Source organism: Chanodichthys erythropterus, chromosome 20 (assembly GCF_024489055.1).
Source record: "Chanodichthys erythropterus isolate Z2021 chromosome 20, ASM2448905v1, whole genome shotgun sequence".
NCBI classification, from domain to species: domain Eukaryota; kingdom Metazoa; phylum Chordata; class Actinopteri; order Cypriniformes; family Xenocyprididae; genus Chanodichthys; species Chanodichthys erythropterus.
Window position 1 is genome coordinate 38,619,102 of NC_090240.1, and position 23,186 is coordinate 38,642,287.

Genomic DNA, 23,186 nt, shown 5'->3' on the forward strand with positions numbered 1-23,186 from the left:
AAATACAGGAAATTTGGCAGAAGGAATGGAATGAAGGAACAAAAGGTAGACATTTTTACTGCATTCAAGGAAAAGTTGGTTCAGAGAGAAGAAGATTCGGAAACAGGAAAGAGGACGTTTTAGTCACAAGAATGCGTATTGGACATTGTTTATTAAATACATGCTTACAAAGAATTGGTAAACATGAGAATGGAAAGTGTGATAAATGTGGGTTAGCTGAAACTGTAGAACATGTGCTTATAGAATGCGAAGCTTATGAAAGAGAGCGGTCCCAGCTAAGACACGCCTTAAGAAATATAGATATCAATGAGCTGACACTTCAGGTTCTCCTAGGAGAAGGTACCAAACAATCAAGAATTTATCATGAGTTATTTATATTTTTAAAGGAAACAGGATTATTTAATAGAATGTAAAACTCCCTTCTGTGTAAACTCTTTATATATATATATATATTTTTTTTTTTTTTTTTTTTTTTTTTTGAAAGAGTAGATCTAGATTAAACTTCCTTTCCAGTATGCGCTTCACACTCCATTTCAGTAGGTGGCGGGAATGCACCTTTTAAGTTGGTTTGCCAACCGCCATAAAATCCTAGAAGAAGAAGAAGAAGAAACTTTAGCTTGCTTGGTTAGGTTGGTGTTCTTAGTGGCTTGGTTTGCAGTATAGAATGGGTTTGATTAAAATTACTGTTTTGGTGCTTCTTTATCACCAATTGGTATGGCATGGTAAGTTTACTTTTTTTGTCTGGTTTCAGTAAGTTTACTTATTTGTGTATTTTAATGTCTATGTGTTTCTCAGTATTCAGCTCCCCAGTTGAAGGTGGATCCTTAAATTCTTCTTGGAGTGATGGACAAAAAGGTTTGTAGACTTCTTGTTGATTCTTAATGTAAAATACCCTTGTTGTACTAAAGTAATGACTTTCTCATAACAATAACTCCTTTCTCTCTCTGTAGACAATGTGGGTGGTGTATCCAGTTCTAACTCAGTCCACCTGCATAGCAACTTCAGCCAGGGTGACACTGAGGGGTCCAGTTCTGTCAACACCACCTCCAGCCAGGATGACCCTGAGGGGTCCGGTTCTGTCAACACCACCTTGAGCCAGGGTGACTCTAAGGGGTCCGGTTCAGTCAATGCCACCTCCAGCCAGGATGACCCTGAGGGGTCCGGTTCTGTCAACACCACCTTGAGCCAGGGTGACGCTAAGGGGTCCGGTTCAGTCAACGCCACCTCCAGCCATGATGACCCTGAGGGGTCCGGTTCTGTCAACGCCACCTTGAGCCAGGGTGACGCTAAGGGGTCCGGTTCTGTCAACGCCACCTCCAGCCAGGATGACCCTGAGGGGTCCGGTTCTGTCAACGCCACCTCCAGCCATGATTACCCTGAGGGTTCCGGTTCTGTCAACGCCACCTTGAGCCAGGGTGGCACTAAGGGGTCCGGTTCAGTCAACGCCACCTCCAGCCAGGATGACCCTGAGGGGTCCGCTTCTCTCAACACCACCTTGAGCCAGGGTGACGCTAGGGGGTCCGGTTCAGTCAACGCCACCTCCAGCCAGGGTGACACTAAGGGGTCCGGTTCTGTCAACGCCACCTCCAGCCAGGATGACCCTGAGGGGTCCGCTTCTCTCAACACCACCTTGAGCCAGGGTGACGCTAAGGGGTCCGCTTCTCTCAACACCACCTTCAGCCAGGGTGACACTAAGGGGTCTGGTTCTTTCAACGCCACCTTCAGCCAGGGTGACACTGAGGGGTCCAGTTCTGTCAACACCACCTTGAGCCAGGGTGACGCTAAGGGGTCCGGTTCAGTCAACGCCACCTCCAGCCAGGATGACCCTGAGGGGTCCGGTTCTGTCAACACCACCTTGAGCCAGGGTGACTCTAAGGGGTCCGGTTCAGTCAATGCCACCTCCAGCCAGGATGACCCTGAGGGGTCCGGTTCTGTCAACACCACCTTGAGCCAGGGTGACGCTAAGGGGTCCGGTTCAGTCAACGCCACCTCCAGCCATGATGACCCTGAGGGGTCCGGTTCTGTCAACGCCACCTTGAGCCAGGGTGACGCTAAGGGGTCCGGTTCTGTCAACGCCACCTCCAGCCAGGATGACCCTGAGGGGTCCGGTTCTGTCAACGCCACCTCCAGCCATGATTACCCTGAGGGTTCCGGTTCTGTCAACGCCACCTTGAGCCAGGGTGGCACTAAGGGGTCCGGTTCAGTCAACGCCACCTCCAGCCAGGATGACCCTGAGGGGTCCGCTTCTCTCAACACCACCTTGAGCCAGGGTGACGCTAGGGGGTCCGGTTCAGTCAACGCCACCTCCAGCCAGGGTGACACTAAGGGGTCCGGTTCTGTCAACGCCACCTCCAGCCAGGATGACCCTGAGGGGTCCGCTTCTCTCAACACCACCTTGAGCCAGGGTGACGCTAAGGGGTCCGCTTCTCTCAACACCACCTTCAGCCAGGGTGACACTAAGGGGTCTGGTTCTTTCAACGCCACCTTCAGCCAGGGTGACACTGAGGGGTCCAGTTCTGTCAACACCACCTTGAGCCAGGGTGACGCTAAGGGGTCCGGTTCAGTCAACGCCACCTCCAGCCAGGATGACCCTGAGGGTTCCGGTTCTGTCAACACCACCTTGAGCCAGGGTAACGCTAAGGGGTCCGGTTCAGTCAATGCCACCTCCAGCCAGGATGACCCTGAGGGGTCCGGTTCTGTCAACACCACCTTGAGCCAGGGTAACGCTAAGGGGTCCGGTTCAGTCAACGCCACCTCCAGCCAGGATGACCCTGAGGGGTCCGGTTCTGTCAACACCACCTTGAGCCAGGGTGGCGCTAAGGGGTCCGGTTCAGTCAACGCCACCTCCAGCCAGGATGACCCTGAGGGGTCCGCTTGTCTCAACACCACCTTGAGCCAGGGTGACGCTAAGGGGTCCGGTTCTGTCAATGCCACCTCCAGCCAGGGCAACGCTAAGGGGTCCGGTTCAGTCAACGCCACCTTCAGCCAGGGTGACACTAAGGGGTCCGGTTCTTTCAACGCCACCTTCAGCGAGGACGATGCTGACTGGTCTGGTTCTGTCAAACTCCCCTTCAGCGAGGACGATGCTGAAGAATTGTCTGGTTCTCTTTGACTTTTGGCACAAGTCAAGATCTTTTTGTAACAAAATAAAACTACTTCCTTTTTTAATGGGTTGCTTGGTTTTTGTTAACTCCATCTTGCTTTTAGGTTTGCTAAAAAAAAAAAAAAAAAAAAAACACCTTTTAAGAATGCAGGTTGCCAGAGCTGCTTTACAGTGATAACGGGAACTTTGTCTGTGCAGCTCTAGAAGAAAACATTCATTGTCCGGATTAACTTCAGTATTGATTGTAAAAGTCATTTTAGTTCATCTATATAGCAGCGCTGGAGAAAAGTGTCATCGTTTAGTTCTCATACACTGGTGTAAATGCAGATCAAAAATACTGAATATTAAGTTAACTAAACAAGCTTGAGGTGACTGCTCTAGTGAGAAAGTATACTTTATTGTATTTTAAATATATTCCCTTTTTCTATAATACACTGCAAATATACAAACAAAAAATGTACGATTGTTAAAGTATATTATATTTTTCACAATACAACTTTTAACACACTTTAAAATAATTGTACTTTAGTATATTTTCTAAAGGTATATTTTTTTCTAAAATTAAGTTCAGGTTATTTTTTAAAAGTATGTATTTGCACTTTATAAAAATATATTTGAGGTATATTTTAACTGTGCTGAAAATGATCATTGTAAACAATGCACTGAAAGTATATTTAAAAAAATACATTATTTAATATCCTGAAGTTGTAGTGTATCTAATATTAAATTTGAGTATATTTTAAGTTTACTACTTCATCCTTGGAATTCATTATATTACTTGTGCTTATTTATTTCAGTATGAATGCATTAAAAGCCCATTTAATGTATGCAGTGTAGTCTATACAATTTCCAAATATGTGTAAATGTTTATTAAGTTTACACTGGCAGAATCAGTTTACAATCGTACACACAAATCTATATTAAACAACACACCAGCAGCACAAGTAATGTGAAAAAATATGTTGAGTGGTTAAACTTATCGAATTCAAATGTCTCTTCAACCTGGTCTGTGACCAATCAGATTTTGTTGCTCACTAACGAGTCATCCAGGTGGTACAATTGGTTTTCTGTTTGGCTTTAAAAGACCTGGTTGGGTTTGAACTTTAGCTTGCTTGGTTAGGTTGGTGTTCTTAGTGGCTTGGTTTGCAGTATAGAATGGGTTTGATTAAAATTACTGTTTTGGTGCTTCTTTATCACCAATTGGTATGGCATGGTAAGTTTACTTTTTTTGTCTGGTTTCAGTAAGTTTACTTATTTGTGTATTTTAATGTCTATGTGTTTCTCAGTATTCAGCTCCCCAGTTGAAGGTGGATCCTTAAATTCTTCTTGGAGTGATGGACAAAAAGGTTTGTAGACTTCTTGTTGATTCTTAATGTAAAATACCCTTGTTGTACTAAAGTAATGACTTTCTCATAACAATAACTCCTTTCTCTCTCTGTAGACAATGTGGGTGGTGTATCCAGTTCTAACTCAGTCCACCTGCATAGCAACTTCAGCCAGGGTGACACTGAGGGGTCCAGTTCTGTCAACACCACCTTGAGCCAGGGTGATGTTAAGGGGTCCGGTTCAGTCAACGCCACCTCCAGCCAGGATGACCCTGAGGGGTCCGGTTCTGTCAACACCACCTTGAGCCAGGGTGATGTTAAGGGGTCCGGTTCAGTCAACGCCACCTCCAGCCAGGATGACCCTGAGGGGTCCAGTTCTGTCAACGCCACCTTGAGCCAGGGTGACGCTAAGGGGTCCGGTTCAGTCAACACCACCTCCAGCCAGGATGACCCTGAGGGGTCCGGTTCTGTCAACACCACCTTGAGCCAGGGTGACGCTAAGGGGTCCGGTTCAGTCAACACCACCTCCAGCCAGGATGACCCTGAGGGGTCCGGTTCTGTCAACGCCACCTTGAGCCAGGGTGACGCTAAGGGGTCCGGTTCAGTCAACACCACCTCCAGCCAGGATGACCCTGAGGGGTCTGGTTCTGTCAACGCCACCTTGAGCCAGGGTGACGCTAAGGGGTCCGGTTCTGTCAACGCCACCTCCAGCCAGGGTAACGCTAAGGGGTCCGGTTCAGTCAACGCCACCTTCAGCCAGGGTAACGCTAAGGGGTCCGGTTCAGTCAACACCACCTCCAGCCAGGATGACCCTGAGGGGTCCGGTTCTGTCAACGCCACCTTGAGCCAGGGTGACGCTAAGGGGTCCGGTTCAGTCAACACCACCTCCAGCCAGGATGACCCTGAGGGGTCTGGTTCTGTCAACGCCACCTTGAGCCAGGGTGACGCTAAGGGGTCCGGTTCTGTCAACGCCACCTCCAGCCAGGGTAACGCTAAGGGGTCCGGTTCAGTCAACACCACCTCCAGCCAGGATGACCCTGAGGGGTCCGGTTCTGTCAACGCCACCTTGAGCCAGGGTGACGCTAAGGGGTCCGGTTCAGTCAACACCACCTCCAGCCAGGATGACCCTGAGGGGTCTGGTTCTGTCAACGCCACCTTGAGCCAGGGTGACGCTAAGGGGTCCGGTTCAGTCAACACCACCTCCAGCCAGGATGACCCTGAGGGGTCCAGTTCTGTCAACACCACCTTGAGCCAGGGTGACGCTAAGGGGTCCGGTTCAGTCAACGCCACCTCCAGCCAGGATGACCCTGAGGGGTCCGGTTCTGTCAACACCACCTTGAGCCAGGGTGACGCTAAGGGGTCCGGTTCAGTCAACGCCACCTCCAGCCAGGATGACCCTGAGGGGTCCGGTTCTGTCAACACCACCTTGAGCCAGGGTGACGCTAAGGGGTCCGGTTCAGTCAACGCCACCTCCAGCCAGGATGACCCTGAGGGGTCCGGTTCTGTCAACACCACCTTGAGCCAGGGTGACGCTAAGAGGTCCGGTTCAGTCAACGCCACCTCCAGCCAGGATGACCCTGAGGGGTCCGGTTCTGTCAACACCACCTTGAGCCAGGGTGACGCTAAGGGGTCCGGTTCAGTCAACGCCACCTCCAGCCAGGATGACCCTGAGGGGTCCAGTTCTGTCAACACCACCTTGAGCCAGGGTGACGCTAAGGGGTCCGGTTCAGTCAATGCCACCTCCAGCCAGGATGACCCTGAGGGGTCCGGTTCTGTCAACACCACCTTGAGCCAGGGTGACGCTAAGGGGTCCGGTTCAGTCAACACCACCTCCAGCCAGGATGACCCTGAGGGGTCCGGTTCTGTCAACACCACCTTGAGCCAGGGTGACACTAAGGGGTCCAGTTCTGTCAACACCACCTCCAGCCAGGATGACCCTGAGGGGTCCGGTTCTGTCAACGCCACCTTGAGCCAGGGTGACGCTAAGGGGTCCGGTTCAGTCAACACCACCTTGAGCCAGGGTAACGCTAAGGGGTCCGGTTCAGTCAACGCCACCTCCAGCCAGGATGACCCTGAGGGGTCCGGTTCTGTCAACGCCACCTTGAGCCAGGGTGACGCTAAGGGGTCCGGTTCTGTCAACGCCACCTCCAGCCAGGGTAACGCTAAGGGGTCCGGTTCAGTCAACACCACCTCCAGCCAGGATGACCCTGAGGGGTCCGGTTCTGTCAACGCCACCTTGAGCCAGGGTGACGCTAAGGGGTCCGGTTCTGTCAACGCCACCTCCAGCCAGGGTAACGCTAAGGGGTCCGGTTCAGTCAACGCCACCTTCAGCGAGGACGATGCTGACTGGTCTGGTTCTGTCAAACTCCCCTTCAGCGAGGACGATTCTGAAGGGGGTGACGCTGAAGGGTCTGGTTCTGTCAAACTCCCCTTCAGCGAGGACGATGCTGAAGAATTGTCTGGTTCTCTTTGACTTTTGGCACAAGTCAAGATCTTTTTGTAACAAAATAAAACTACTTCCTTTTTTAATGGGTTGCTTGGTTTTTTGTTAACTCCATCTTGCTTTTAGGTTTGCTTAAAAAAAAAAACACCTTTTAAGAATGCAGGTTGCCAGAGCTGCTTTACAGTGATAACGGGAACTTTGTCTGTGCAGCTCTAGAAGAAAACATTCATTGTCCGGATTAACTTCAGTATTGATTGTAAAAGTCATTTTAGTTTATCTATATAGCAGCGCTGGAGAAAAGTGTCATCGTTTAGTTCTCATACACTGGTGTAAATGCAGATCAAAAATACTGAATATTAAGTTAACTAAACAAGCTTGAGGTGACTGCTCTAGTGAGAAAGTATACTTTATTGTATTTTAAATATATTCCCTTTTTCTATAATACACTGCAAATATACAAACAAAAAATGTACGATTGTTAAAGTATATTATATTTTTCACAATACAACTTTTAACACACTTTAAAATAATTGTACTTTAGTATATTTTCTAAAGGTATATTTTTTTCTAAAATTAAGTTCAGGTTATTTTTTAAAAGTATGTATTTGCACTTTATAAAAATATATTTGAGGTATATTTTAACTGTGCTGAAAATGATCATTGTAAACAATGCACTGAAAGTATATTTAAAAAAATACATTATTTAATATCCTGAAGTTGTAGTGTATCTAATATTAAATTTGAGTATATTTTAAGTTTACTACTTCATCCTTGGAATTCATTATATTACTTGTGCTTATTTATTTCAGTATGAATGCATTAAAAGCCCATTTAATGTATGCAGTGTAGTCTATACAATTTCCAAATATGTGTAAATGTTTATTAAGTTTACACTGGCAGAATCAGTTTACAATCGTACACACAAATCTATATTAAACAACACACCAGCAGCACAAGTAATGTGAAAAAATATGTTGAGTGGTTAAACTTATCGAATTCAAATGTCTCTTCAACCTGGTCTGTGACCAATCAGATTTTGTTGCTCACTAACGAGTCATCCAGGTGGTACAATTGGTTTTCTGTTTGGCTTTAAAAGACCTGGTTGGGTTTGAACTTTAGCTTGCTTGGTTAGTTTGGTGTTCTTAGTGGCTTGGTTTGCAGTATAGAATGGGTTTGATTAAAATTACTGTTTTGGTGCTTCTTTATCACCAATTGGTATGGCATGGTAAGTTTACTTTTTTTGTCTGGTTTCAGTAAGTTTACTTATTTGTGTATTTTAATGTCTATGTGTTTCTCAGTATTCAGCTCCCCAGTTGAAGGTGGATCCTTAAATTCTTCTTGGAGTGATGGACAAAAAGGTTTGTAGACTTCTTGTTGATTCTTAATGTAAAATACCCTTGTTGTACTAAAGTAATGACTTTCTCATAACAATAACTCCTTTCTCTCTCTGTAGACAATGTGGGTGGTGTATCCAGTTCTAACTCAGTCCACCTGCATAGCAACTTCAGCCAGGGTGACACTGAGGGGTCCAGTTCTGTCAACACCACCTTGAGCCAGGGTGACGCTAAGGGGTCCGGTTCAGTCAACGCCACCTCCAGCCAGGATGACCCTGAGGGGTCTGGTTCTGTCAACACCACCTTGAGCCAGGGTGACGCTAAGGGGTCCGGTTCAGTCAATGCCACCTCCAGCCAGGATGACCCTGAGGGGTCCGGTTCTGTCAACACCACCTTGAGCCAGGGTGACGCTAAGGGGTCCGGTTCAGTCAACGCCACCTCCAGCCAGGATGACCCTGAGGGGTCCGGTTCTGTCAACACCACCTTGAGCCAGGGTGACGCTAAGGGGTCCGGTTCAGTCAATGCCACCTCCAGCCAGGATGACCCTGAGGGGTCCGGTTCTGTCAACACCACCTTGAGCCAGGGTGACGCTAAGGGGTCCGGTTCAGTCAACGCCACCTCCAGCCAGGATGACCCTGAGGGGTCCGGTTCTGTCAACGCCACCTTGAGCCAGGGTGACGCTAAGGGGTCCGGTTCAGTCAACGCCACCTCCAGCCAGGATGACCCTGAGGGGTCCGCTTCTCTCAACACCACCTTGAGCCAGGGTGGCGCTAAGGGGTCCGGTTCAGTCAACGCCACCTCCAGCCAGGATGACCCTGAGGGGTCCGGTTCTGTCAACACCACCTTGAGCCAGGGTGACGCTAAGGGGTCCGGTTCAGTCAACGCCACCTTCAGCCAGGGTGACACTAAGGGGTCTGGTTCTTTCAACGCCACCTTCAGCGAGGACGATGCTGACTGGTCTGGTTCTGTCAAACTCCCCTTCAGCGAGGACGATGCTGAAGAATTGTCTGGTTCTCTTTGACTTTTGGCACAAGTCAAGATCTTTTTGTAACAAAATAAAACTACTTCCTTTTTTAATGGGTTGCTTGGTTTTTTGTTAACTCCATCTTGCTTTTAGGTTTGCTAAAAAAAAACAAAAACAAAAAACACCTTTTAAGAATGCAGGTTGCCAGAGCTGCTTTACAGTGATAACGGGAACTTTGTCTGTGCAGCTCTAGAAGAAAACATTCATTGTCCGGATTAACTTCAGTATTGATTGTAAAAGTCATTTTAGTTTATCTATATAGCAGCGCTGGAGAAAAGTGTCATCGTTTAGTTCTCATACACTGGTGTAAATGCAGATCAAAAATACTGAATATTAAGTTAACTAAACAAGCTTGAGGTGACTGCTCTAGTGAGAAAGTATACTTTATTGTATTTTAAATATATTCCCTTTTTCTACAATACACTGCAAATATACAAACAAAAAATGTACGATTGTTAAAGTATATTATATTTTTCACAATACAACTTTTAACACACTTTAAAATAATTGTTCTTTAGTATATTTTCTAAAGGTGTATTTTTCTAAAATTTTAAGTTCAGGTTATTTTTTAAAAGTATGTATTTGCACTTTATAAAAATATATTTGAGGTATATTTTAACTGTGCTGAAAATGATCATTGTAAACAATGCACTGAAAGTATATTTAAAAAAATACATTATTTAATATCCTGAAGTTGTAGTGTATCTAATATTAAATTTGAGTATATTTTAAGTTTACTACTTCATCCTTGGAATTCATTATATTACTTGTGCTTATTTATTTCAGTATGAATGCATTAAAAGCCCATTTAATGTATGCAGTGTAGTCTATACAATTTCCAAATATGTGTAAATGTTTATTAAGTTTACACTGGCAGAATCATTTTACAATCGTACACACAAATCTATATTAAACAACACACCAGCAGCACAAGTAATGTGAAAAAATATGTTGAGTGGTTAAACTTATCGAATTCAAATGTCTCTTCAACCTGGTCTGTGACCAATCAGATTTTGTTGCTCACTAACGAGTCATCCAGGTGGTACAAATAGTTTTCTGTTTGGCTTTAAAAGACCTGGTTGGGTTTGAACTTTAGCTTGCTTGGTTAGTTTGGTGTTCTTAGTGGCTTGGTTTGCAGTATAGAATGGGTTTGATTAAAATTACTGTTTTGGTGCTTCTTTATCACCAATTGGTATGGCATGGTAAGTTTACTTTTTTTGTCTGGTTTCAGTAAGTTTACTTATTTGTGTATTTTAATGTCTATGTGTTTCTCAGTATTCAGCTCCCCAGTTGAAGGTGGATCCTTAAATTCTTCTTGGAGTGATGGACAAAAAGGTTTGTAGACTTCTTGTTGATTCTTAATGTAAAATACCCTTGTTGTACTAAAGTAATGACTTTCTCATAACAATAACTCCTTTCTCTCTCTGTAGACAATGTGGGTGGTGTATCCAGTTCTAACTCAGTCCACCTGCATAGCAACTTCAGCCAGGGTGACACTGAGGGGTCCAGTTCTGTCAACACCACCTTGAGCCAGGGTGACGCTAAGGGGTCCGGTTCAGTCAACGCCACCTCCAGCCAGGATGACCCTGAGGGGTCCGGTTCTGTCAACACCACCTTGAGCCAGGGTGACGCTAAGGGGTCCGGTTCAGTCAACGCCACCTCCAGCCAGGATGACCCTGAGGGGTCCGGTTCTGTCAACACCACCTTGAGCCAGGGTGACGCTAAGAGGTCCGGTTCAGTCAACGCCACCTCCAGCCAGGATGACCCTGAGGGGTCCGGTTCTGTCAACACCACCTTGAGCCAGGGTGACGCTAAGGGGTCCGGTTCAGTCAATGCCACCTCCAGCCAGGATGACCCTGAGGGGTCCGGTTCTGTCAACACCACCTTGAGCCAGGGTGACGCTAAGGGGTCCGGTTCAGTCAATGCCACCTCCAGCCAGGATGACCCTGAGGGGTCCGGTTCTGTCAACACCACCTTGAGCCAGGGTGACACTAAGGGGTCCAGTTCTGTCAACACCACCTCCAGCCAGGATGACCCTGAGGGGTCCGGTTCTGTCAACGCCACCTTGAGCCAGGGTGACGCTAAGGGGTCCGGTTCAGTCAACACCACCTCCAGCCAGGATGACCCTGAGGGGTCCGGTTCTGTCAACGCCACCTTGAGCCAGGGTGACGCTAAGGGGTCCGGTTCTGTCAACGCCACCTCCAGCCAGGATGACCCTGAGGGGTCCGGTTCTGTCAACACCACCTTGAGCCAGGGTGACGCTAAGGGGTCCGGTTCAGTCAACACCACCTCCAGCCAGGATGACCCTGAGGGGTCCGGTTCTGTCAACACCACCTTGAGCCAGGGTGACGCTAAGGGGTCCGGTTCAGTCAACGCCACCTCCAGCCAGGATGACCCTGAGGGGTCCGGTTCTGTCAACACCACCTTGAGCCAGGGTGACGCTAAGGGGTCCGGTTCAGTCAACACCACCTCCAGCCAGGATGACCCTGAGGGGTCCGGTTCTGTCAACGCCACCTTGAGCCAGGGTGACGCTAAGGGGTCCGGTTCTGTCAACGCCACCTCCAGCCAGGGTAACGCTAAGGGGTCCGGTTCAGTCAACGCCACCTTCAGCGAGGACGATGCTGACTGGTCTGGTTCTGTCAAACTCCCCTTCAGCGAGGACGATTCTGAAGGGGGTGACGCTGAAGGGTCTGGTTCTGTCAAACTCCCCTTCAGCGAGGACGATGCTGAAGAATTGTCTGGTTCTCTTTGACTTTTGGCACAAGTCAAGATCTCTTTGTAACAAAATAAAACTACTTCCTTTTTTTAATGGGTTGCTTGGTTTTTGTTAACTCCATCTTGCTTTTAGGTTTGCTTAAAAACAAAAACAAAAAACACCTTTTAAGAATGCAGGTTGCCAGAGCTGCTTTACAGTGATAACGGGAACTTTGTCTGTGCAGCTCTAGAAGAAAACATTCATTGTCCGGATTAACTTCAGTATTGATTGTAAAAGTCATTTTAGTTTATCTATATAGCAGCGCTGGAGAAAAGTGTCATCGTTTAGTTCTCATACACTGGTGTAAATGCAGATCAAAAATACTGAATATTAAGTTAACTAAACAAGCTTGAGGTGACTGCTCTAGTGAGAAAGTATACTTTATTGTATTTTAAATATATTCCCTTTTTCTATAATACACTGCAAATATACAAACAAAAAATGTACGATTGTTAAAGTATATTATATTTTTCACAATACAACTTTTAACACACTTTAAAATAATTGTACTTTAGTATATTTTCTAAAGGTATATTTTTTTCTAAAATTAAGTTCAGGTTATTTTTTAAAAGTATGTATTTGCACTTTATAAAAATATATTTGAGGTATATTTTAACTGTGCTGAAAATGATCATTGTAAACAATGCACTGAAAGTATATTTAAAAAAATACATTATTTAATATCCTGAAGTTGTAGTGTATCTAATATTAAATTTGAGTATATTTTAAGTTTACTACTTCATCCTTGGAATTCATTATATTACTTGTGCTTATTTATTTCAGTATGAATGCATTAAAAGCCCATTTAATGTATGCAGTGTAGTCTATACAATTTCCAAATATGTGTAAATGTTTATTAAGTTTACACTGGCAGAATCATTTTACAATCGTACACACAAATCTATATTAAACAACACACCAGCAGCACAAGTAATGTGAAAAAATATGTTGAGTGGTTAAACTTATCGAATTCAAATGTCTCTTCAACCTGGTCTGTGACCAATCAGATTTTGTTGCTCACTAACGAGTCATCCAGGTGGTACAAATAGTTTTCTGTTTGGCTTTAAAAGACCTGGTTGGGTTTGAACTTTAGCTTGCTTGGTTAGTTTGGTGTTCTTAGTGGCTTGGTTTGCAGTATAGAATGGGTTTGATTAAAATTACTGTTTTGGTGCTTCTTTATCACCAATTGGTATGGCATGGTAAGTTTACTTTTTTTGTCTGGTTTCAGTAAGTTTACTTATTTGTGTATTTTAATGTCTATGTGTTTCTCAGTATTCAGCTCCCCAGTTGAAGGTGGATCCTTAAATTCTTCTTGGAGTGATGGACAAAAAGGTTTGTAGACTTCTTGTTGATTCTTAATGTAAAATACCCTTGTTGTACTAAAGTAATGACTTTCTCATAACAATAACTCCTTTCTCTCTCTGTAGACAATGTGGGTGGTGTATCCAGTTCTAACTCAGTCCACCTGCATAGCAACTTCAGCCAGGGTGACACTGAGGGGTCCAGTTCTGTCAACACCACCTTGAGCCAGGGTGACGCTAAGGGGTCCGGTTCAGTCAACGCCACCTCCAGCCAGGATGACCCTGAGGGGTCTGGTTCTGTCAACACCACCTTGAGCCAGGGTGACGCTAAGGGGTCCGGTTCAGTCAATGCCACCTCCAGCCAGGATGACCCTGAGGGGTCCGGTTCTGTCAACACCACCTTGAGCCAGGGTGACGCTAAGGGGTCCGGTTCAGTCAACGCCACCTCCAGCCAGGATGACCCTGAGGGGTCCGGTTCTGTCAACACCACCTTGAGCCAGGGTGACGCTAAGGGGTCCGGTTCAGTCAATGCCACCTCCAGCCAGGATGACCCTGAGGGGTCCGGTTCTGTCAACACCACCTTGAGCCAGGGTGACGCTAAGGGGTCCGGTTCAGTCAACGCCACCTCCAGCCAGGATGACCCTGAGGGGTCCGGTTCTGTCAACGCCACCTTGAGCCAGGGTGGCGCTAAGGGGTCCGGTTCAGTCAACGCCACCTCCAGCCAGGATGACCCTGAGGGGTCCGCTTCTCTCAACACCACCTTGAGCCAGGGTGGCGCTAAGGGGTCCGGTTCAGTCAACGCCACCTCCAGCCAGGATGACCCTGAGGGGTCCGGTTCTGTCAACACCACCTTGAGCCAGGGTGACGCTAAGGGGTCCGGTTCAGTCAACGCCACCTTCAGCCAGGGTGACACTAAGGGGTCTGGTTCTTTCAACGCCACCTTCAGCGAGGACGATGCTGACTGGTCTGGTTCTGTCAAACTCCCCTTCAGCGAGGACGATGCTGAAGAATTGTCTGGTTCTCTTTGACTTTTGGCACAAGTCAAGATCTTTTTGTAACAAAATAAAACTACTTCCTTTTTTAATGGGTTGCTTGGTTTTTTGTTAACTCCATCTTGCTTTTAGGTTTGCTAAAAAAAAACAAAAACAAAAAACACCTTTTAAGAATGCAGGTTGCCAGAGCTGCTTTACAGTGATAACGGGAACTTTGTCTGTGCAGCTCTAGAAGAAAACATTCATTGTCCGGATTAACTTCAGTATTGATTGTAAAAGTCATTTTAGTTTATCTATATAGCAGCGCTGGAGAAAAGTGTCATCGTTTAGTTCTCATACACTGGTGTAAATGCAGATCAAAAATACTGAATATTAAGTTAACTAAACAAGCTTGAGGTGACTGCTCTAGTGAGAAAGTATACTTTATTGTATTTTAAATATATTCCCTTTTTCTATAATACACTGCAAATATACAAACAAAAAATGTACGATTGTTAAAGTATATTATATTTTTCACAATACAACTTTTAACACACTTTAAAATAATTGTACTTTAGTATATTTTCTAAAGGTATATTTTTTTCTAAAATTAAGTTCAGGTTATTTTTTAAAAGTATGTATTTGCACTTTATAAAAATATATTTGAGGTATATTTTAACTGTGCTGAAAATGATCATTGTAAACAATGCACTGAAAGTATATTTAAAAAAATACATTATTTAATATCCTGAAGTTGTAGTGTATCTAATATTAAATTTGAGTATATTTTAAGTTTACTACTTCATCCTTGGAATTCATTATATTACTTGTGCTTATTTATTTCAGTATGAATGCATTAAAAGCCCATTTAATGTATGCAGTGTAGTCTATACAATTTCCAAATATGTGTAAATGTTTATTAAGTTTACACTGGCAGAATCATTTTACAATCGTACACACAAATCTATATTAAACAACACACCAGCAGCACAAGTAATGTGAAAAAATATGTTGAGTGGTTAAACTTATCGAATTCAAATGTCTCTTCAACCTGGTCTGTGACCAATCAGATTTTGTTGCTCACTAACGAGTCATCCAGGTGGTACAAATAGTTTTCTGTTTGGCTTTAAAAGACCTGGTTGGGTTTGAACTTTAGCTTGCTTGGTTAGTTTGGTGTTCTTAGTGGCTTGGTTTGCAGTATAGAATGGGTTTGATTAAAATTACTGTTTTGGTGCTTCTTTATCACCAATTGGTATGGCATGGTAAGTTTACTTTTTTTGTCTGGTTTCAGTAAGTTTACTTATTTGTGTATTTTAATGTCTATGTGTTTCTCAGTATTCAGCTCCCCAGTTGAAGGTGGATCCTTAAATTCTTCTTGGAGTGATGGACAAAAAGGTTTGTAGACTTCTTGTTGATTCTTAATGTAAAATACCCTTGTTGTACTAAAGTAATGACTTTCTCATAACAATAACTCCTTTCTCTCTCTGTAGACAATGTGGGTGGTGTATCCAGTTCTAACTCAGTCCACCTGCATAGCAACTTCAGCCAGGGTGACACTGAGGGGTCCAGTTCTGTCAACACCACCTTGAGCCAGGGTGACGCTAAGGGGTCCGGTTCAGTCAACGCCACCTCCAGCCAGGATGACCCTGAGGGGTCCGGTTCTGTCAACACCACCTTGAGCCAGGGTGACGCTAAGGGGTCCGGTTCAGTCAACGCCACCTCCAGCCAGGATGACCCTGAGGGGTCCGGTTCTGTCAACACCACCTTGAGCCAGGGTGACGCTAAGGGGTCCGGTTCAGTCAACGCCACCTCCAGCCAGGATGACCCTGAGGGGTCCGGTTCTGTCAACACCACCTTGAGCCAGGGTGACGCTAAGGGGTCCGGTTCAGTCAATGCCACCTCCAGCCAGGATGACCCTGAGGGGTCCGGTTCTGTCAACACCACCTTGAGCCAGGGTGACGCTAAGGGGTCCGGTTCAGTCAACACCACCTCCAGCCAGGATGACCCTGAGGGGTCCGGTTCTGTCAACACCACCTTGAGCCAGGGTGACACTAAGGGGTCCAGTTCTGTCAACACCACCTCCAGCCAGGATGACCCTGAGGGGTCCGGTTCTGTCAACGCCACCTTGAGCCAGGGTGACGCTAAGGGGTCCGGTTCAGTCAACACCACCTCCAGCCAGGATGACCCTGAGGGGTCCGGTTCTGTCAACGCCACCTTGAGCCAGGGTGACGCTAAGGGGTCCGGTTCTGTCAACGCCACCTCCAGCCAGGATGACCCTGAGGGGTCCGGTTCTGTCAACACCACCTTGAGCCAGGGTGACGCTAAGGGGTCCGGTTCAGTCAACACCACCTCCAGCCAGGATGACCCTGAGGGGTCCGGTTCTGTCAACACCACCTTGAGCCAGGGTGACACTAAGGGGTCCAGTTCTGTCAACACCACCTCCAGCCAGGATGACCCTGAGGGGTCCGGTTCTGTCAACGCCACCTTGAGCCAGGGTGACGCTAAGGGGTCCGGTTCTGTCAACGCCACCTCCAGCCAGGGTAACGCTAAGGGGTCCGGTTCAGTCAACGCCACCTTCAGCGAGGACGATGCTGACTGGTCTGGTTCTGTCAAACTCCCCTTCAGCGAGGACGATTCTGAAGGGGGTGACGCTGAAGGGTCTGGTTCTGTCAAACTCCCCTTCAGCGAGGACGATGCTGAAGAATTGTCTGGTTCTCTTTGACTTTTGGCACAAGTCAAGATCTCTTTGTAACAAAATAAAACTACTTCCTTTTTTTAATGGGTTGCTTGGTTTTTGTTAACTCCATCTTTTAGGTTTGCTTAAAAACAAAAAACACCTTTTAAGAATGCAGGTTGCCAGAGCTGCTTTACAGTGATAACGGGAACTTTGTCTGTGCAGCTCTAGAAGAAAACATTCATTGTCCGGATTAACTTCAGTATTGATTGTAAAAGTCATTTTAGTTTATCTATATAGCAGCGCTGGAGAAAAGTGTCATCGTTTAGTTCTCATACACTGGTGTAAATGCAGATCAAAAATACTGAATATTAAGTTAACTAAACAAGCTTGAGGTGACTGCTCTAGTGAGAAAGTATACTTTATTGTATTTTAAATATATTCCCTTTTTCTATAATACACTGCAAATATACAAACAAAAAATGTACGATTGTTAAAGTATATTATATTTTTCACAATACAACTTTTAACACACTTTAAAATAATTGTACTTTAGTATATTTTCTAAAGGTATATTTTTTTCTAAAATTAAGTTCAGGTTATTTTTTAAAAGTATGTATTTGCACTTTATAAAAATATATTTGAGGTATATTTTAACTGTGCTGAAAATGATCATTGTAAACAATGCACTGAAAGTATATTTAAAAAAATACATTATTTAATATCCTGAAGTTGTAGTGTATCTAATATTAAATTTGAGTATATTTTAAGTTTACTACTTCATCCTTGGAATTCATTATATTACTTGTGCTTATTTATTTCAGTATGAATGCATTAAAAGCCCATTTAATGTATGCAGTGTAGTCTATACAATTTCCAAATATGTGTAAATGTTTATTAAGTTTACACTGGCAGAATCATTTTACAATCGTACACACAAATCTATATTAAACAACACACCAGCAGCACAAGTAATGTGAAAAAATATGTTGAGTGGTTAAACTTATCGAATTCAAATGTCTCTTCAACCTGGTCTGTGACCAATCAGATTTTGTTGCTCACTAACGAGTCATCCAGGTGGTACAAATAGTTTTCTGTTTGGCTTTAAAAGACCTGGTTGGGTTTGAACTTTAGCTTGCTTGGTTAGTTTGGTGTTCTTAGTGGCTTGGTTTGCAGTATAGAATGGGTTTGATTAAAATTACTGTTTTGGTGCTTCTTTATCACCAATTGGTATGGCATGGTAAGTTTACTTTTTTTGTCTGGTTTCAGTAAGTTTACTTATTTGTGTATTTTAATGTCTATGTGTTTCTCAGTATTCAGCTCCCCAGTTGAAGGTGGATCCTTAAATTCTTCTTGGAGTGATGGACAAAAAGGTTTGTAGACTTCTTGTTGATTCTTAATGTAAAATACCCTTGTTGTACTAAAGTAATGACTTTCTCATAACAATAACTCCTTTCTCTCTCTGTAGACAATGTGGGTGGTGTATCCAGTTCTAACTCAGTCCACCTGCATAGCAACTTCAGCCAGGGTGACACTGAGGGGTCCAGTTCTGTCAACACCACCTTGAGCCAGGGTGACGCTAAGGGGTCCGGTTCAGTCAACGCCACCTCCAGCCAGGATGACCCTGAGGGGTCCGGTTCTGTCAACACCACCTTGAGCCAGGGTGACGCTAAGGGGTCCGGTTCAGTCAATGCCACCTCCAGCCAGGATGACCCTGAGGGGTCCGGTTCTGTCAACACCACCTTGAGCCAGGGTGACGCTAAGGGGTCCGGTTCAGTCAACGCCACCTCCAGCCAGGATGACCCTGAGGGGTCCGGTTCTGTCAACACCACCTTGAGCCAGGGTGACGCTAAGGGGTCCGGTTCAGTCAATGCCACCTCCAGCCAGGATGACCCTGAGGGGTCCGGTTCTGTCAACACCACCTTGAGCCAGGGTGACGCTAAGGGGTCCGGTTCAGTCAACGCCACCTCCAGCCAGGATGACCCTGAGGGGTCCGGTTCTGTCAACGCCACCTTGAGCCAGGGTGGCGCTAAGGGGTCCGGTTCAGTCAACGCCACCTCCAGCCAGGATGACCCTGAGGGGTCCGGTTCTGTCAACGCCACCTTGAGCCAGGGTGGCGCTAAGGGGTCCGGTTCAGTCAACGCCACCTCCAGCCAGGATGACCCTGAGGGGTCCGGTTCTGTCAACGCCACCTTGAGCCAGGGTGGCGCTAAGGGGTCCGGTTCAGTCAACGCCACCTCCAGCCAGGATGACCCTGAGGGGTCCGGTTCTGTCAACGCCACCTTGAGCCAGGGTGGCGCTAAGGGGTCCGGTTCTGTCAACGCCACCTCCAGCCAGGATGACCCTGAGGGGTCCGCTTCTCTCAACACCACCTTGAGCCAGGGTGACGCTAAGGGGTCCGGTTCAGTCAACGCCACCTTCAGCGAGGACGATGCTGACTGGTCTGGTTCTGTCAAACTCCCCTTCAGCGAGGACGATGCTGAAGAATTGTCTGGTTCTCTTTGACTTTTGGCACAAGTCAAGATCTCTTTGTAACAAAATAAAACTACTTCCTTTTTTAATGGGTTGCTTGGTTTTTGTTAACTCCATCTTGCTTTTAGGTTTGCTAAAAAAAAACAAAAACAAAAAACACCTTTTAAGAATGCAGATTGCCAGAGCTGCTTTACAGTGATAACGGGAACTTTGTCTGTGCAGCTCTAGAAGAAAACATTCATTGTCCGGATTAACTTCAGTATTGATTGTAAAAGTCATTTTAGTTTATCTATATAGCAGCGCTGGAGAAAAGTGTCATCGTTTAGTTCTCATACACTGGTGTAAATGCAGATCAAAAATACTGAATATTAAGTTAACTAAACAAGCTTGAGGTGACTGCTCTAGTGAGAAAGTATACTTTATTGTATTTTAAATATATTCCCTTTTTCTATAATACACTGCAAATATACATACAAAAAATGTGCGACCGTTAAATAAAGTATATTAGTATCATATTTTTCACAATACAACTTTTAACACACTTTAAAATAATTGTTCTTTAGTATATTTTCTAAAGGTGTATTTTTCTAAAATTTTAAGTTCAGGTTATTTTTTAAAAGTATGTATTTGCACTTTATAAAAATATATTTGAGGTATATTTTAACTGTGCTGAAAATGATCATTGTAAACAATGCACTGAAAGTATATTTAAAAAAAATACATTATTTAATATCCTGAAGTTGTAGTGTATCTAATATTAAATTTGAGTATATTTTAAGTTTACTACTTCATCCTTGGAATTCATTATATTACTTGTGCTTATTTATTTCAGTATGAATGCATTAAAAGCCCATTTAATATATGCAGTGTAGTCTATACAATTTCCAAATATGTGTAAATGTTTAAGTTTACACTGGCAGAATCAGTTTAAAATCGTACACACAAATCTATATTAAACAACACACGAGCAGCACAAGTAATGCGAAAAAATATGTTGAGTGGTTAAACTTATTGAATAGACCTTTTTCACACTTCCGGGTTTTTGGCTTCCGGAATGGCCCTCGCTGTGTAAAAGTTTTTCCGGTTGCAGTGATAGATAGCCTTGTTCAGAACCAGCTCGGGAATCAAAGTCGTTTTACGAATTAAATGCCATGAAAATGTTTGAACGTTCTTGGTGAATTATTGGTGAGACTACAGAGCTCTCATTAAGAGCTACATTTAATAAATAATTCAAAGTGATAGCGGTTAAACTGGTTAAATTATTCGTGTCTGTTTGGCGCGGCTGTGCATTATCGCGCTCCATGTGCTTTAAAGACAGTGCCTGCTTCTCAACGTGCATATCCATCTGTGGAATTACAAATTTAAGAATCTGTTTAAAATCTGCAGATCCTACATCCTGACCATTTGGCAGGACAAGCTCAAGATACAGCAGTGCTTTTGTCTCTATGATAATGTAAAGGTATAGGTGATACTGCCAGACTGATTGGATTAGCACCTATGCATTTGAATGACACAGTTATGCTGATTAGACCATGGCTGGGAAATGTAAGCAATGATCTGATTCCTGTACTGCATTTGCATCCTTTGTTTAGATTGTCCACACCTCTACTCTATGTATCCCTCCCCCTTGAATGTATATGAACTACCAAGTCACTGCTTTAGTTAGATTTTGGATGACCACAGCGACGCACAGCGTGTTTCTCAATAAAGAGTAACTTCTGCTTCAAGAGATCCCAAAGTCTCCTGGTCTATGCTTCTGAGATTTCCAACAGTTTTGGTGCCGTGACCCGGATAGAGCTTCTCACCTCAATCCAGATTGGAACTTCAAGCACAACAGAGATCTGATCCAAAAGAAGATCCAGGCTGAATTTTCCTGTACACCCAAGGGTTGGTGAGTGATACTCTATCCAAAAGAACCATTAAGACCAGTTGTTATCCTCTGCGCCGTCAGAGAAGAGTTAACAGACAGCTGTAGGGTTTGGTTAACTAAGTTATCCTCTAAAAATGTTCTTTTAGAGATGAAGTCTATCCTCTGTTTAGGCAGGGAAGTTTAGCATCACATGCTAATAATTAGGTATCCTCTGTTCAGGCAGGGAAGAATTAGTGTAAAGTGCTAATAATTTGTGTTGTCCTCTGTTTTATCAGGGAAGGTGGTGTGTTAACAGAATAGCCATCCTCTACTTTGCTAGAGAAGAAAGTTCATCCTCTGTTAATTCAGGGAAGGTTACAGTTGTTACAGTGTGTTAGCAGGTTGGTTCTACTCTGCTCACCAGAGAAGGTTGAATACATTACGATGTGTATTAACTAGGTTAACCTCTGCTCTGTCAGGGAAGTGTTGAAGTGTATTGTTGTACCAGAAAGACATTACACAATGTTGAGAAAGAACGCTAGACTTATTCCAACAACTGAGAAAGGAGGACTAGCTACTCCTTTATGGACAGATAGTGAGTTCAAATCAGTGTTAGGAAAGCACATGGACTCAATAGTGACTGAGTCAGTCAGATTGGATTTGACAAAGAAATTTGGGATTCATCCAGAAAAAGTTTGGTCCATTGAAGAATGCAAAAAGGTACTTGGTGCTTGTATTCAGAAGAAAAATATGAAGGGCATTATCTGCTGCCACAAAGAACTTACTCTATCCATTGCACAAGAACAAATCCAACATATTGCTAAGTTAGAAGAGCAGAACAAACAGTTGCACACTAGAGTGTCTCGTCTCACTCAGAAGTTGGGCCTTAACAAAGCTTCAACCAAATGTGACTCAAAAGACCAACAGTCAGATGAAAGCTATCCTGACTTACAGTCTTTCTGTAGACTAGAGGGCAATAGCAATACTGGATTCATGGATAAAGATGTAAAAGCAGTTGAAGTGTGTGGAGTGAGACAAAAGGCTCAGAGTAGGGCAAAAGGGGTTGACACAGTTCCATCTGTAACCCCCAAACTGCAGTTACAAGCAGTCAGTACCGCTATAGGTCCTGAAGACAAAGAAAGAATTGCTGAGAATTTGCCATCAGTGCATAAAAACTTTTCTGAGTTTAGGACAGAGTTGTCCAGAAAAATGAAGCTCTATGATATGTCCCTAGCTGAAGTCACACAGCTAATGTCACAAATCCTGAAAAGAGTCAGAATTCAATGATTTTGAAAGTGCTGTAAATAATTCTGAGTTTCAGCATTCCAGCAAAGGCGAATTGAGAGAAGGAGTTCTGAGAGTGTTACAGAACCTTGTTGGACCAAAGGTAGACTGGTCAAAGATCACTAGTTGTGTACAGAAGGATGAAACTGTAAGTGAGTACACTGAAAGATTTTGTCAGTCAGCGGCAGCATACAGTGGAATAGTTGACACTCCAGAGAAGGTGTTAGAGGATAATGGACCACTGGTCCGCATGTGGTTTGATGGGCTTTCATCAGAATACAGAAATGCATTGCCTTTCTTAGACCTCACATGGTCCAATGGAACCCTGCAAAACAACTTGGATAGGTTAGCTATTTGGGAAAGAGACTCAGATGTCAAGACAAGAGTAAAGATTGCAGCAGCATCCTTTAAGGTCAACACAGAGAATCGACAGAAACGTAAATGTCCTAAGAGAGAAGGCAGATGTCATTACTGTGGTAAACCTGGACATTGGATGAAAGAGTGTAGGAAAAACAAAAAGACATTAAAAGAAATGAACAGCTTTACTCAGCTCCTACTCAGTCTACTTGCTACACTGAAACTGCCCCTCCCCTCTTCTCCAAACTCTTGGAGCAGCAGCTTGCTAACATGCTAACCATTTGGGCTGTGAGT

The 23,186-nt window shown here is 44.5% G+C and overlaps 6 protein-coding genes across 6 annotated transcripts; all 6 read left to right on the top strand.

The window, feature by feature from the left end:
* Window positions 1-1,042: 1,042 nt before the first annotated feature.
* LOC137008830 (mucin-21-like) lies at window positions 1,043-3,112 on the top strand (the record flags this gene model as incomplete). The annotated part of the gene is made up of 1 exon (XM_067370547.1): window positions 1,043-3,112. A coding segment is annotated over one exon (2,070 nt), but the record flags the coding sequence as incomplete, so codon positions are not given.
* Window positions 3,113-7,984: 4,872 nt separating this feature from the next.
* Window positions 7,985-9,226, top strand: LOC137008831 (sericin-2-like). The gene is made up of 3 exons (XM_067370548.1): window positions 7,985-8,096; window positions 8,170-8,229; window positions 8,325-9,226. Exons 1-3 carry the CDS (start codon window positions 8,039-8,041, stop codon window positions 9,224-9,226), a joined length of 1,020 nt encoding a protein of 339 aa, XP_067226649.1. The 5' UTR covers window positions 7,985-8,038.
* A 628-nt stretch (window positions 9,227-9,854) lies between these two features.
* Window positions 9,855-11,981, top strand: LOC137008833 (dentin sialophosphoprotein-like). Its single transcript, XM_067370549.1, has 3 exons — window positions 9,855-10,431; window positions 10,505-10,564; window positions 10,660-11,981. Exons 1-3 carry the CDS (start codon window positions 10,374-10,376, stop codon window positions 11,979-11,981), a joined length of 1,440 nt encoding a protein of 479 aa, XP_067226650.1. The 5' UTR covers window positions 9,855-10,373.
* A 156-nt stretch (window positions 11,982-12,137) lies between these two features.
* Window positions 12,138-14,313, top strand: LOC137008834 (sericin-2-like). The gene is made up of 3 exons (XM_067370550.1): window positions 12,138-13,183; window positions 13,257-13,316; window positions 13,412-14,313. Exons 1-3 carry the CDS (start codon window positions 13,126-13,128, stop codon window positions 14,311-14,313), a joined length of 1,020 nt encoding a protein of 339 aa, XP_067226651.1. The 5' UTR covers window positions 12,138-13,125.
* LOC137008835 (dentin sialophosphoprotein-like) lies at window positions 14,266-16,978 on the top strand. Its single transcript, XM_067370551.1, has 3 exons — window positions 14,266-15,518; window positions 15,592-15,651; window positions 15,747-16,978. The coding sequence occupies exons 1-3, from the start codon at window positions 15,461-15,463 to the stop codon at window positions 16,976-16,978; spliced, it is 1,350 nt and encodes a 449-aa protein (XP_067226652.1). The 5' UTR covers window positions 14,266-15,460.
* LOC137008836 (sericin-2-like) lies at window positions 16,664-19,435 on the top strand. Its single transcript, XM_067370552.1, has 3 exons — window positions 16,664-18,170; window positions 18,244-18,303; window positions 18,399-19,435. Exons 1-3 carry the CDS (start codon window positions 18,113-18,115, stop codon window positions 19,433-19,435), a joined length of 1,155 nt encoding a protein of 384 aa, XP_067226653.1. The 5' UTR covers window positions 16,664-18,112.
* The last annotated feature ends 3,751 nt before the right edge of the window (window positions 19,436-23,186 follow it).